Here is a 16,315-nt window from a genome sequence, read left to right as displayed (position 1 = left end):
GGCCCTGAAGCACTCCACAAGTGAGAGCCCAGAGATCTGAACACTCATCCTCCAACACCACTTTCTGGACACGACCCAGGAGGAAGGAACGGAACCACTATATAATCGTGCCCCCAGCTCCCAACCCCTCTAGCCAGTCCAGAAGTATACCATGATTGATGGTATCAAAGGCCGCTGAGAAATCCAGCAGAACTGTGAAACAGCTTTCACCTTTGTCCTTAGCCTGCTGGAGATCATCAACCAGTACAACCAAGTTTCAGTCCCATGATGATGCCTGAATCCCGACTGGAGGGGATCCTAATGGTCTGCCTCCTCCAGGCATGCCTGGAGTTGTTCAGCACCCACCTACTCAATCATCTTACCCAAGAATGGAGAATGGACGATAGTTGGCCATAGTGGTTGGTACAAATATGGGTTTTTTTAAGAAGCAGTTTAATTACCATTTCTTTCGATGGGTCTAGGAAGACTCCCAACACAGAGGGAAGCATCCACCACCCGTGGGGCCCATCGTCCTGTCCTTCCGGGTTTGCTTTTATTAGCCAACATGGGCAAGGATCAAAGAGACAGGCGATTGGTTTCACTTGTCCATGTTTGAAACCATGGAAAGATGTTGCCAGTCAGTGTAGACAATACTGAGCCAGGCTGACCAGTAAGGCAGCTTCCTGCGTTCCTATGCGGAGTCATTTATGCAAAGTAACATTTTTTCTTTGCAGACTCAAGCCAAATCTACAAAGAAAAATGCTTCATTTGGTGCCATGGTAAACTCTCATTTAGGCTGTAATGACATCAAAAGTGGTCTGGACATTGCAGTTGTCTAGAACAGGTTGCAAGATTATTAACTGGACTGTGTCATTTGACAATATTTATTCTGTGTTCTGTTGGCTGCACTGACTCTCAGTCTGTCTCTGGGCCAAATTTAAATTGCTGCTTTTAACTGGTAAACCCCTAAGGATCTTGAATCACAGAATTGTAGAGTTGGAAGGGACCCCAAGGGTCATCTACTCCAAGTCCCTACAATGCAGGAAAATAGTCTTCAGACATCCTGCTCCATGTACACCCACCATATATTATTATTAGTAGCAGTAGTAGCAGTAGTAGTGGTGGTGGTGGTGGTAGTAGTAGTAGCAGCAGCAGCAGCAGTATTAACATTTATATGTCACCTTTATCTTTCAAGGATCTCAAGATGGTTTACCTGGTTCTCCTCTTCCCCATTTCATCCTCACAACAATCCTGTGAGGTAGCTTAGGCTAAGAGATGGTGACTGGCTCAAGGTTACCCAGTGACCTTCGTGGCTGAATGGGGATTCGAATCCTGCTCTCCCAAGTCCTAGTCCAAAACTCTAACCATTGTGCCACACTGGCTGTAATGTGAGGTGGATAACTACCAGATAAAAGGCCTTTTAATTAGCGACACTCTGGTAATGGAGCAGACTGGAAGCTCATCTGGCACCATCTTTGCAGCCTCTGGGACACCCAGGTCTTTTAAATGGGCATCTCATTTTTTTAAAACAGTTTTGTGCTTTATTCTTATATTTGCATTATTTTTACTTACTAACTGTAAACTGTATGGAATGGCATACAAATGCTGGAAATAGATAAATAATAACAAACCAGCTTTTAAACAGCTCTCTATCCCTATCAGATTGTATCCCTGCCCACACAGTCTCACTGTCAGCACTGTTGACTGCTAAAATAATTACTTCAAGTCAAGCATCCCGTTTCCTTGAGTAACAGTACTTTTGGGGTTCTCAATATTGCTCACCCAGCACCTCAGACTGCTTTGCAATCGTGCTAAGTTAAAGAAGACTCAGAAGGGAACAACAAATGGCTACAATTAGCATTCACCCTGCTCCTGCAACAGAGTTCCATTGCTATGGCAACTGGAGTTGCCCAGACGACACAGGGCTCTGGCTTCAGCTTGTGTACAACATAATCGCTATTAAGCAGAATAGCCATGGTTCTGTCCCATGCATTTGCCCACTGGCATTTCAGAATGTTTGCTTTATTTTTTCTAGATTAATTAAGAAATTGTGTCTTTATTTTCCTAACATACAGTACCTCTTAGAGTATTTAACTAGAAAGATTTGAAATGGCTCAATTTCTGCTTTCCTTTATAAACCATTTAAAAACACACATACAAACCTTGGAATACAGCCAAAAAAAAAAAATCAAACAGAAGGTTCTTCCAAATATGCAAATTCTCACAGGTGGCTAATATTTTATAGCAACTGATGTAAAAAGGAAAAAAAATGTTTTATTCTTAAGCAATAGAGCTGACCAAACAGTAGTGTACAGACTTCTATATGGGTGGGATAAGTCTGTTTGGAAAACCAAGATAAGCACACACTGCAATTTAATTATTTCAGAGTGCATTGCAAGTTGTTAATTCAAAATGAATTTAGGTTAACTAAAATGATTTTATCAGAAATGAAGAAATGATAAAAATGGTCATTTGTTTTCTATGTAATTCTGTTGAACCATGGAAACTGAAGAAGCCAGAGCTCTTTCTCTCTCACATACACAGGCTGTTAGCATACACACATTTAACAGAAATCTTCAATGATTTTTTCTAAAATCTCAAGCATATTGCAACTGCTTTCTTGTAAAAGATAAAGGAAATAAAGTAAGCAGTTTAGAGGATGGGTCCCACATTCAAAACAGTATCAACTAACCACAGCACTGAGATTGAAATGCTGTATTTTTCACTCCATAAGACGCACCTGACCATAAGACGCACCTACCATAGTTTTTTAGAGGAGGAAAACAAGAAAAAAATTATTCTGAATCAAATGTTTTACTAAACTATTAACAAACTACCGGTATATCAGAATAATATTTCAACCATGTAAAGTGAACAGCAGTCAACAGTGACATTAAGAATCAGCATCACTGTCATTAACAAATGAAGAGAGACTTTATCCCCTAATAAGAGGGGCAGACAATGGAAATATATGAGCTTCCCACACTGAGTCCCTTAGATCTAAGGATTGTATGGTTTGGCCCTACACAATTATTTTAATAAAGCCAAAAGAAGTGGGACTTTCTTCCTTTTTGTTCATTGCAAAGAGCTCTGGGGGCTTTCATATGAGGGAGGCCCTAGGCCCGTTGCTCGTCTTTATAAACTACTTGGATGAAGAAATTGAGGGGATATTCATCAAATTTGCAGGTGACACCAAACTAGGAGGCATAGCTAATGCCACAGAAGACAGAACTGAGATTTAAGATGACCTTAAAAGATTGGAGAACTGGGCCAAAACTAACAAAATAAATTTCAGTAGACACAAATATAAGGTTGTACACTTAGGCAGGAATAACCAGCTGCACAAATACAAGATGGGAACACTTGGCTTGCCAGAAATACACGTGAAAAGGATCTAGGGGTTTTAGAAGACCACAAACATATCATGAGCCAATGACTGTGATGCAGTTATAGAGGTATAGAGAACCATTTTCACCTGACGCCTAAAGATATGTAATGAAACAACTAGGCGAGCCTCCCTGGAAGCCAAGTCTTAAGAGGAACAGTTTGGGGAGCTGATAGCCATCTTCAAATATCTCAAGGGCTGTCACATGGAAGAGGGAACAAGCTCGTTTTCTCCTGCTCTGGAGGCCAGGACCTGAACTAATGGCTTCAAGTTACGAGAAAGGAGATTCTGACTAAACACCAGGAAGACCTTTCTGACAGTAAGAGCTGTTCAACAGTGGAATGGACTGCCTTGGAAGGTGGTGGACTCTCCTTCCTTGGAGGTTTTTAACCAGAGGTTGGATGGCCAAGTGTCATGGATGCTTTAGTTGAGATACCTACAAGTGCAGGTGGTTGGACTAGATAACCCCTGGAGTTCCTTCCAATTCTATGAAAACTGAAGATGGTTCAACACTATAATGCTTCATCAATAAAGACAATACTACTTGATTTATATTAACAACATTGTTCCAGTAAAGGATGTTCTACTAAGAATATAAATATAATGTGGGTGGTGCTGTGGGTTAAACCACAGAGCCTAGGGCTTGCCAATCAGAAGATTGGCAGTTCAAATCCCCACCATGGGGTGAGCTCCCATTGCTTGGTCCCTGCTCCTGCCAACCTAGCAGTTCAAAAGCACGTCAAAGTGCAAGTAGATAAATAGGTACCGCTCTGGCCGGAAGGTAAATGGCATTTCCGTGCGCTGCTCTGGTTCACCAGAAGCAGCTTAGTCATGCTGGCCACATGACCTGGAAGCTGTACACCAGCTCCCTCGGCCAATAAAGCGAGATGAGCGCCATAACCACAGAGTCGTACGTGACTGGACCTAATGGTCAGGGGTCCCTTTACCCTTTACACTAGAAAGCATTTAGACAAAAATTATGAGGGTGCTGATGATCAGTGAGCCTAGTCATTTTTATTTACCATATTTTTCCGTGTATAAGACAAGGTTTTTTTTTCCTTTAAAAAAAAGGCAAAAATTAGGGGGTGTCTTATACATGGATAGTGCCAAGGGTGGACTGGTGATTGGTTGTTGCCGCAAAAATAGGGGGCATCTTATATATGAAAAAATACGGTATTTGAACTTATTTCCTACGAACCTCTGAGGCTCAATGAAGACAAATAACACATTTTAAAAAACAAAAATGGAAATATCACCTATCTGGGCACTTAATGCATTTATACTGAACCACTCATAAAGTTTCCTAAAACTGGAGAAGTAGCAAGGGCCATAACATACATTTCACTTAATAGGGAGCCATAGCTAATCTGACCTCTTGAGTGTACTTACATAATACACTTGTTTTCAAAACAAACCTGCTTTATAGTTTTAAGATGCACATCCAAAACAAGGTCTGCTATAAAGGGCTTAGCCTAGATCAGTAATGAGGAACCTGTGGCTCTCCAGGTGTTGCAACTTCAATTCCCATCAGCCCCATCCAGCATGGCCATTGGTCAGGGATGATGGGAGTTGTAATCTAGCAAAGGTAAAGAGGTAAAGGAACCCTGGACAGTTAAGTCCAGCCAAAGGATGCAGCACTCATCTCGCTTCAGGCTGAAGGAGCTGGCATTTGTCCACAGACAGCTTCTGGGTCACGTGGCCAGCATGACTAAACTGCTTCTGGCGCAATGGGACACTGTAACAGAAACCAGAGTGCACAGAAACACTGTTTACCTTCCCGCTGCAGCGGTACCTATTTATCTATTTGAACTGGGATGCTTTTGAACTACTAGGTTGGCAGAAGCTGGGACGGAGCAACAGGAGCTCACCCTGTCACGCAGATTCGAACCACCAACCTTCTGATGGGCAAGCCCAAGAGGCTCAGTGGTTTAGACCACAGCACCACCCACATCTCTGTACCAGGGGAAGGGCCATAGCTCAGTGGTAGAGCATCTGCCTTGCACACAGAAGGTGCCTGGTTCAATCACCGGCATGTCTAGGTAGGGCTGGAAGAAAACCTTATACAAAACCTCAGAGAGCCACTGCCAGTCAATGTAGACAATACTGTGTTACATAGACCAATGCTCTGAACTCAGTATCAGCAACTTCCTTTGTTCCTATTTATTTGGATTTTTTTATTATCACACTCGCCAGACAAAAAATGCTCCTAAAGCAGCTTTCAAATGACAAAATCAGGAGAACAAATTTGAACATCTGGATATACATTGCATAGCTCAAAACAGGGGACTATACATTTCTAAACATAGTAAATAAGCACACAAACGTTACTAGCCTGCTGTGGGCTGGCAGACAAGAGGCGGACAACTTTATCTCTCCTGTAACAGCCTACTGCATTTAAGAGCCAAGAAGAGCACTACTGAATTAAGAGCAAAGACCTACCTAGTCCTGCAACCTGTTTTCTCCAGGGCTAGCTAGATATCTCCAAGCAGGACATGAGTGCAATAGCCTATTCCTGCTGTTGCTCCCTAGCATGCTCTGGTTATAGAGGTAGATATAGACTTACCCTTCATAATTTTTTTCTAATACCCCTCTAAAGCCTTCCAAATTAGCGGTAAGTGAATTCCACTATTCAATTATGTGCAAATGTTAACTATTCCCATTCTGGATGTAGAGGAGGGAGCCTCTCACTTCTAGAATCCCACTTGGTTCCTATGCTGAGTGCAGAGGATTACGACATCCCTCCACTGACAACCTGCTCACTAATCTGTGTGGAATTCCATGCACTTGGTTGCATGCAATTCCTTGTTGCCAATGACTACCAGGCAAGAATTAAAATACGAGAGAGGCAAATTGATTCTATAATAGCTAAGCATAGCTACAGCATAAAAACAGTGGTTTTAAACTACAGGATATCAAATTTAGATTGAAAGTGTTTGAACAACAACAGGACACATAACGGAGACACAACACAAAAGCAGACGTTGCAACAATCCCAGTTGCCTAACACCATTATCTGTAGCAGCAAAACCCCCCAGAAGATTATGCTTTTGTGGACTACAGTCTACTCCTCAGAACCTTGTAATAGCTTTCTCTGTTTTTATGGTTCTACACAAGGTTTTGTTCAGAAACCCACTGGGAGAACATTTCAGCCTCCAAGGATGCTCCACTGCCCACAGGAACATTGTTATTCTCTAACGAAATAATTTAAAGGGACGACTGGTGTGAAATTGTTGAATTAGACCTATTCAAGAAGTTTGATTTATTTGTTTAGGCTTGAATTGAGACAATAGTGTCCAGTCCCAACACAAGTGTTAATTAACATATCAAGCCTGGGATGACTGCACTACCACCATTTCTTCTATTGTGATTAATTTTTGTGTGTGCTTATCTTAAATTTTACACAGAATTGTCACAGACTGTACTTTTTGCATTTTATTGTCAGTTGTCCCTGTTTTCCTTTAATATACTAGGGGTTTTGTGTGAATTTTATAATTTCATACAGGCACACCTGTGAACTGAGGATAACACATCTGATGAAGTTCCCTCATGTCTATGAAAACGTGCACTTTAACATAGCACAAGCTACTGTGTTGTTGTTTTTTTGCAGCCACCAACAAACAGTACCACACCTCCTGAAATGGAATCTAACCAGCCTTCCAAAAAGGCACCTCACTGCCTTTGCCTCATCTTTGGCACCTCATCTTTGCCGCATACAGCAGGGGAAAACCCACACTAGTTGACTGCAAAAGGGAAATATGTATTAACAGATTGAGGCCAGATGGCTCTCCAGCTATTTATGACATCCTACTGTGGCAGCTCCCTACACATCCAGCCCTGATGACTGAATCTCCTACAGAAGACCTAATATAGCTCTCAATGTTTGCTCACAAGATAAAACTTGTCTAGCTAAGGACTTTGGATAAGACCAAGATATATCCTTTAACAAGGAAAATGTTGAATTCTACACTACTTGTTCACAAATAGCACACTCCTTATTCACATTTTTGATACCATACATAGGAACAAGCAACTATGTACCAATTCACTGGTAGAACATTTTGCAAACCTAACTGATACTGCTCCACTATTGTTAATTTTCAGGTTGTTATGTTTTATAAGTATATAATCCAAATTAAGGGCAGTATCCAACTAAATAGTTCTGCTACATCAAACACTCTGGGCTGTGAAACAGAACCACATCCCCACTCCCCTCCCCACCATCTGCTGTGGGTTTCCCCCAACCCTCTGAAGCAGATTTAGGGAGGGTGCAGGGGGCTCGTGGAGAGGGAATTCAGTTGCACAGTCAAAAGTGCTTGCACTAACAGTTTGGTTGGATACCACCCACAACATGTGACTGTGACAAAGAAGCTTCAGGTATCAGCTACTAGAGTAACCCCTGGTGACAGAATTTAGTGTCCCACACTTATTAGATTCCTCTGGTTAGTAGAGAAAGCAAATGTAAGGTCAGTTAAAATCCTCTCATTTGATCTGCATTTGGATGTCAAAATAAACCTTTGTTTATCATAATGGAAACAAGCTGCAGAAGAAACTCCCAGCATATCCATGAAATATGAAGCTTTTATGTTCGCTTTTGAATAACTACAGCTCAGTATTACAACCAAACCCTAAACTGTATTTCATCTTAACTATGCTTTGTTGAAACTAGTCAAGTGGGGGTGGGGGGGACTAGCTTGACGAGTGGAGATATACCAGTGGTGGGCAAGATCACAGTCAAAGTAGGTGATGCAACAGATGTGACATTTAGTACCTTTGTACAGTAGGCTATATTCCAACCATGCAAAACACAGAGGTTTCTACTGCCCCTCCTCTAACCTCTCTCTCAAGGCAATCAAATGTCACATTCCATATGCCAGGTGAAAGCACTCAAGGAAGAGATGGAGCTGAGATGAGATGTGGCCTAGGGAGGGTCCTGAGTGAAGGATAAAGAGGTCTGAAGGGCTACATTTTGTCCCTGAGACTGAGGTTGCTCACTGCTGATTTAGTCAAACACAGCAATTGTCTCTCTCCTTTTTTTTATTTCAAAACTTAACTGTGGAATAGTCTTAAAAGTGATTTACAAAATAACAAAGTACAGTGGTGCCCCGCAAGACGAATGCCTCGCAAGACGGAAAACCTGCTAGACGAAAGGGTTTTCCGTTTTGGAGGTGCTTTGCAAAACGAATCTCCTATGGGCTTGCTTCGCAAGACGACAATGTCTTGAGAGTTCCTGCTGGGGTTTTTTCCTCCCCCCCCCCTTTTCTAAGCCGCTAAGCCGCTTATCAGCTGATCCGATCAGCAGATAAGCCGCTAAAAGCCGCTAATAGCGCTAATCCGTCAATGGGCTTGCTTCGCAAGACGAAAAAACCGCTAGACGAAGAGAATCACAGAACGGATTCTTTTCGTCTTGCGAGGCGCCACTGTAGTACATTGAAAACAAGCAATGTGGTCCAGCCATTTAAGTCCTTTATGCCAGCGGTTCCAAATTAGCTAAGTATTGCAGACCCCCTGGTTTTTCCCTCTTTCCTTTTGACCAAGTTGTGCCCCAGGACCTGATTCCAGATGCAAGTGCCTAAAAACCACAGGAGGGAAGATCAGGGTTATACTTGGTTCCTGCTACCCAGAGGCATCTGGCTGGCCACGGGGAGGGCAGAATGCCGAACACGATAGGCCACCAGCCTGATCCAGGAGGCTTCTCTTATGTTAGGTGTTGTCAAACTGATTGAGAACAAATGGATACTATAGAGCTGGAAGGGTTCAGAAAAGGCCAAGCGGGACAATCAAGGGGATGGAGCAACTTCCCTTTGAGGAAAGGTTGACTTGGAACTTTTTAGTTTACAGAAAAGGAGAGTAAAGAGGGAAGATGACAGAGGTTTGCAAAACTGTGCATGATGTGGTTACAAAGAAGTTTTTCTCAATCTTTCATAATACTATAAGTCAGGAAGATTCAGGTCAGACAAAAAAACACAGTGCACAGAACAATGGCATTTGTTCCCACAAGAAGTAATGATGGCCATCAACTTGATTAGCTTTAAAGGAGGGCAAGGCTTTTGATAGCTAATAGCCACGGTGGCTACTTTCCACCTCCCCCGTGGCAGGCAGTCTGCCTCCGAATGCCAGTTGCTTGAATCACAAGTGGGGAGACTGCTATTGCACACTCATCTCCTCCTATATGTGGGATTCCCATAGGCATTTGGATGGTCACTGTGAGAACAGGATGCTAGACCTTTGGTGTGAGCCAGCAGGTTGTTCTTATGTTTAAGTTCTTCTAAATAAAGGATATTGCCAATTGGGAACATACACTTATCATTTACCAGCACTTCAAGGAAAAATGTACTTACATTCTGCTTTAAATACCAGCCACAGAGTAGTCTTTGAATAAAGTAGAGACCAAAAATGTGGGGTGAAATTATTAAATTAAAAACCACAAAGCACAGCGGTTTATAGCCAACCAGCCAGGATGGCTAAGCTCTGCCTTCACAGTCAAAGGCAGTAATGCTTCTGAAAACCACAAGAAAAACGAGCTCTGGTGCCCGGATCCCGCTTGTGGGGGGTTATCCACAAGCATCTGGTTGGCAACTGGGAGAAGAGGATGTGGGCCTAGATGTCCCTTTGGCCTGATCCTGCAGGCCCTTCTTATGTTCTTATTTGGGCAATTACTTCTGCATAAGTGTCATTTCACATTATTTGCGTAACTCGGATGTACAGGATTGGTTTTTTCAACGTGCTAACTGTCTCAACAGAAAAACCTCTGAGTACCTAACAGAAATATGTGAATGTTTTAATTAAAACTTATTTGAAATAATTTGTTATTTACCTAATTTAGAAGATGTGTAACTAAAAATGAAAACACATGAAGAATATGTTGCCATACGGAGGCAATCATGCTTTCCACTGGATAAAGTGAAATGGGTTAACTCAGCAGAGAATAATTGGCTGTGTCCTGTTTTCAGTCAGTGCCTAGCAAACAGAAAGCAGCTCAAGTTAAAGCAGGGTGTAAGCCTGGAGACTGATTAGTTAGGAAGCTATTGCTAAAGGCAGTAAGAGCACAATCTGTCCCATGAGCTCTCTCTCGCAGCAGTTTCCTCTGCCCTGAGAGACTCCACTGGAAATCCCTTAATGCACTATGCCCTTCATTTATTTTTGCTACTGGACATTTGAGAGCATTTAAGAATGCTACTTTTTGAACAGTTGCCTGATGATGGATCACACTGAATTGAATATATATTTATTCTGCCCCTACCCTCAGAAGAAGCAGTAAAAGAGTACCACCTACAGTACAACTGTAAAAGTATACATTTCCTTTGCTATCTTAACACTTTATCCAACAATGACCAAAAATTTTGCTCATTATTATAATACCACTTAAGTGCTGTTTATGCTAGCTGTAAATACTTAATGTGCCTAAGGCTAAGAACAAACCTGATTAAGCTAAAAACTATAAAATTAGTTTCAACTGAATGAAGTGCATGCAGTATACAGCATCATGAAAGTAAATATTACCATTATATTGTTCTCCAAACTTTAAAATTAATGCTTGTACCCTCTTCATTTATGTATATTTATGAAATGTCAGGACAGTAATAATTATTTTACCAGGCAGTATGGCAATAACAGCTAGGTAGCAGACGTCTTTAGTTTATACGATATATATCTAGCTCGTTATACATGAATTTCATAATAGCTTTTTTATGCATTATTTCATTATAGAATTCATTTCATTCTGACGTGAGAAAATTTTGCTGCCCGCATTTTCAAAGCAATCTAGAGCTAAACAATGGATGAATGGCACCCCCTAGTGTTAGTATTAACAAAAGAGCTTTCTGGATATATAGGCAAGTTTCTCAAGACTAGGAGTCTGGAAATGAATGCTTATGAGACAGGTGGTTTTTAAACAAACTTTTGCAAAGACCTGGTCTTAAATACACTATAATATATATTTTAAAAAATCACCAATGTAAATATGCTGGGAGGAAATATTGCTAACGGAAAGGCTTTCAAATATGGGCCCTCAAAATTATTAGAGAGAAATTTCTGCCACCACTCAAAGAGATTATTACTTAGCTACGAAGTTCAATCTATAATAAATGACAAAAGGTTTTGAAAACATGGCTCCACTACTCAGAAAGAAATGCTATTGTGGGGGCTTAGGCTAATGTCCATTATCAGCCTAGCAACATGCCTCTTCCTGAGGCTTTGTAGTAATGGTATCTGGCATCCATACTATTGAGCCACTCAACTTCGCAAGGCTAGTAGCAGAGCTCTTCTCTGAGTTGCCACCAGAAAGGTAAAAAACTCATGATTACCCTTACTGTGGAGTCTTCCCAGGATACCCTAAGTTCTACCATATCTTGTAGTAGGCGAGGTTGGTGATTGCAGCCCACTAGCCAAAACAAGTGTTCCTGCCATGGTTACTGAATCTCCAGATTCCATCAATCCACTTTTCTGTCCTACAAGGGAACATAGGAAGTTCCCTTAATCCAAATCAGACGACTGATTCATCTACTCAGTATTGTCAGCATCAACAGCATCGTTATCCAGGGCTTCAGACCAATCTTTCCCAGCCTTACCTGGAGATGCCAGGGATTGAACATGGGACCTTCTGCATGCAGAACACAGTCTCCACCAGTTATTTATGGTCCTTCCCCTTAGCTGCACTGAAGTAGCCTCTACAGAGTTCTATGTACAGTGGTGCCTCGCAAGACAAAATTAATCCGTTCTGCGAGTCTCTTCGTCTTGCGGTTTTTTCGTCTTGCGAAGCACGGCTATTAACGGCTTAGCGGCTTTAAGGAAAAGGAAACAAACTCGCAAGAACTCGCAAGACGTTTCGTCTTGCGAAGCAAGCCTATAGGGAAATTCATCTTGCGGAACGACTCAAAAAATTGAAAACTCTTTCGTCTTGCGCTTTTTTCGTCTTGTGAGGCATTCGTCTTGCGAGGTACCACTGTACATAATTCTGTGTATACACAACCTTAGGTAGGAATTAACGTTACAAATCACTTGCACTGGGAGAATACCAAGATCTAGCCCTTCACATAACAATTGACACCAGGAACAGGGGCCATATTCTCCATATAAGAGAATGGAAGCAAGTCACCCATACAGGGAGAAGTGACGCATTGAGAAGTGCCAACACATCCATCTCTGACAATTGGTGGCTTACTTGCATAGGAGGAGTATCATGTGATCTTTACAAATTACACACACACATTGCCATGTTTCCTCTCTGTTATGTTCTTTCCCCCCACCAACCTATTCTACAGAATATTGCTACTTAAAATCAGTGTTTGAAAACTCCTGACCAGAATGTCTACATAGCTTAGGAAAGCAATTTAGTGGAGAATGCCTGACAACAATCTTCTATAACTGGTTTAACGAAGCTCTGAAAATCATTAGTCAGTGTCTAGACGGAAAGGGTCACTGTTGGTAGGGAATGAGATCAGTGACAGATGCAATGTCTAGAATTGCTTTTTTTAAACAATTTTCATAAGACTTCTCTTTATTGACTATCTGAAAATTTCAGTTCTTCAGGTGCCATTAAAAATACTTACAAAGACACTTTAAACAATATTGAGTTGTGACATAGGTGCATTAGACATTTTCTCCCTTTTCACAAAGTTGATTTACCTGATCCCATTTTACAGTCTGATCAGCTTCTGCTGTCCTTCAAAACTGTTTCTAAAACTAGATTGACATCGAAAGGTTGCATATTTAAAGGCATGCCAGAACTTATCCATCCCGGTTTCAGGGCTCAACCAACTGCAACAGTAAATTAAGAATCTTCCAACAAGAGAAAGTTGATCAGCGGTAGGGTTGGGACCAATAAAAACAAGTGCTGAACCACACAACACACTATTATGGAATTCACTGCTACAGGGTGCAGCAATGGCCATAACCAGGCATGTTGAAAGTTCATTTCGGGGGCCTCATCCAGCCCGCTGGTCAGTTTATTCTGGCCCCCACAGTAGTACAGTAGTATATTTCCTGGGGTAAAAAGAACCCCAACAACTTCAATCCTAAAAAAGGTTAACAACTTTGGTTGGCCCTCATGGCCCTTCACTTCATCAAATCTGGCCCTCTTTGAAAAAAGCTTGGACACCACATAAACTACCAAGCAATGCCCATAGTAGCTAAACAGAACCTCTATAGAAGCAGTATACCTCTAAAGACTAGATGCTGGGACAGACAGAAGAAGGCCACCACACCTTGCTTGTGAGCAATCTGGCTGACTGCTGCTGAAAGCAGATGCTGCATTAGGTGCATTTTAGACTGAGCCAGCAAAGTAACCCATATGTTCTAGTAGGGTTTTGTATTTCCAGATTCATAAAAAAGGAAGATGAATCAGCTTGCCTTTGAAATGGTTTTTAGCAGCAGTAGCAAATAATCAGCTTTAACCTCACAACAGGGAAATTTTCATAACAAAAAACAAACCATGTATTGCTTCTACAAAGATCACTCCAAGTAGAATAGCTTACACATACATTGGTACCTTGGGTTACAGACGCTTCAGGTTACACACTCCACTAACCCGGAAATAGTACCTCGGGTTAAGAACTTTGCTTCAGGATGAGAACAGAAATTGTGCTCTGGCAGCAGGAGGCCCCATTAGCTAAAGTGGTACCTCAGGTTAAGAACAGTTTCAGGTTAAGAATGACCTCCAGAACGAATTAAGTTCTTAACCCAAGGGACCACTGGAGGTCCGTTCTTAACCTGAAACTGTTCTTAACCTGAAGACCACTTTAGCTAATGGGGCCTCCTGCTGTCGCTGCGCTGCCGGAGCACGATTTCTGTTCTCATCCTGAAGCAAAGTTCTTAACCCAAGGTACTATTTCTGGGTTAGCAGAGTCTGTAACCTGAAGCGTCTGTAACCCAAGGTACCACTGTATAGTGAAATGTATTTCACTGCATTTTTTCCCATGAAATTCAAGACAGTGTACACAGGACTTCTATGCAGTCTCCCAGTCCTGACCAGTTCTAAACCTGCTTCACTTCAGCAAGGTTCTTCGGACCACAGGGAACAGGGAGTGCATCATATTCTAAAACTATAAAATGGCTAGCTATATTCCCCCCATGATTTTTGTGCATATATTAAGTAAGCATTACTTAATAAAAGAAATTACTTAATAAAATAAGGTAAAGAAAATATTCTTTTCCTTTGTAGGTGAAATAAACAGATAAAATCCTCTGCTTAAATTCACAAACCTGAATATTTAATATTATTATTTTTTGCCCAACATGTGAAATGGTACTTACATTCTTCATAATATGAAATACAGTCTTTCCTGAATCATACTCAGATCCTTAACAATGATATTTTATAAACCACTGAGTTAATAAATAAAAAACCTTTTCTTTTTTAATGCTATTTTACAACAAAGTAACGCTTAACCTATTTTATAAATAAGACAATATATTTAAATTCAAGAGCTAAAGACATACTTTACTAGTATTTTGAATTATGTTATTTGGCATCTACAACTCTTCAGATTTTAGACAAAGTAAAAATGCAGGTCAGATATGTAAAGATAAGAAGAAAACTTTTAAGAATGTTGACACTAAGTGACTTCCATTTGGCAAGCCAATCCCAGTGGCTTATTCCAGATATGACAGTAAATAAGGAATATAACAGACCCTTATGGAAATCAATAGGAATCAACAGTAAAAAGATATGATTTATGAATTACCATGGTTACAAGCTTTCAGAACAGGTCTTTCAGAGGTTGGGCTGAAATTCTGTGGCACATCTGTATCTATAGGAAAAAGAAGAAAAAAACAAGTATTTTTAATATTTACACAAAAGTGTATTTCCAAAAGGTAGTTTCCTGGAAGCAAAGGTGTACTCTGAAAACTTTACAAATTATCATTTAATGTGGTTACTATAAGTAGTTCTCCACCAACTGATGCATTCTGTAGTAAATAGTCCTGTGCCCTAAATCTATAAAAGAAGGGGGAGGAGTATTCACCTTTAGCCCTTGTTGTGCGTTTTCTTCTGTCTCGAAAAGCAGCACCTGACTGCAAGGCCTCCAGTAGGCTATCCATCACACCTGTCTCATCACCCTCTGTAAAAAGAGATGGAGGGAATTCCTTCAGCTTTCATGGTTACCATAGCAATGCCAAAGGATTTACAGGGCTGGAGAAGAAACCGTAGCAATAAAAAGCTGGCAATTCCAAATTCAGACAAGCCTTTAATTTACTCATAAATCAGATCTCCAAGAAGTCAGCCCTGTTAGTGTTCATATTGTGTCCACTAATGCAAGTTCATTTGATTCACCTCACACCACTGCGTCCTAAAATGAAATAGAGCAGTAACTTTAAATATAATGCAACATCATTCATATGCTTCTAATATCTCTGAACCCTGAATGAAGCCACATCCTAAAGCCATGTGGGTTTGCAGAAGCAGGTTACATCATCTTCCAAGATGAAAATGATTATTTGCATACAGTATATTAGATGTTCAGATTCTGCTTCCCTAAATGGATCATTTATGGATTTGTGAAAATAGACTTTCATTCACTAAATACTTCGATCCTCTGTATTTTTTTAACCATTTAACGCTGCATTTAAAAAAGCAGAATTCATTCAAAGTATAGTTTGATCTGAAACTATGCACACACGTGTGTGTGTGCGCGCGTGCGTACACACACACACATATGCAGAGACACAGACCAGAGATAGCTGGTACAAAGTAGTCATACCAACTTTAGTAACGCCTACTCCCGCTGGCTGCACCCTCCATGGGCTTGCAGCCTTTGGGAGGACTGTCCATAAGCCAGTACTACGTCTGAGCCAACACAGTTTAGTTTCTCTGCTATAGGGTCTTATACAGCTGCATACAATTTCAAAAGAGCAACTTAAAGCTTGCACATATACTGCACATATACTTCCCATTCAACTGCACATATACTTCCCATTCAACAATAATTTTGCAGTTGTTTGTTTCAAAAAAATGTA

General features: G+C 41.0%; 1 protein-coding gene across 1 annotated transcript in view; it reads right to left on the bottom strand.

Moving 5' to 3' along the window:
* The window catches only part of DIAPH3 (diaphanous related formin 3), a 120,131-nt gene that overhangs the window by 48,528 nt on the left and 55,288 nt on the right, over window positions 1-16,315 (bottom strand). Inside the window, exons 26-27 of the mRNA XM_082221404.1 lie at window positions 15,325-15,420; window positions 15,046-15,111 (exon numbers count right to left, since the gene is read on the bottom strand). Coding sequence (XP_082077530.1) covers window positions 15,046-15,111; window positions 15,325-15,420 — 162 coding nt within the window. The remainder of the gene's footprint in view (window positions 1-15,045; window positions 15,112-15,324; window positions 15,421-16,315) is intronic.

The sequence above is a fragment of the Podarcis vaucheri genome, assembly GCF_965113315.1.
Source record: "Podarcis vaucheri genome assembly, chromosome: 4".
Classification (NCBI taxonomy): domain Eukaryota; kingdom Metazoa; phylum Chordata; class Lepidosauria; order Squamata; family Lacertidae; genus Podarcis; species Podarcis vaucheri.
The sequence above is the reverse complement of the archived record's forward strand: the minus strand, read 5'-3'. Positions and strand labels throughout refer to the sequence as shown.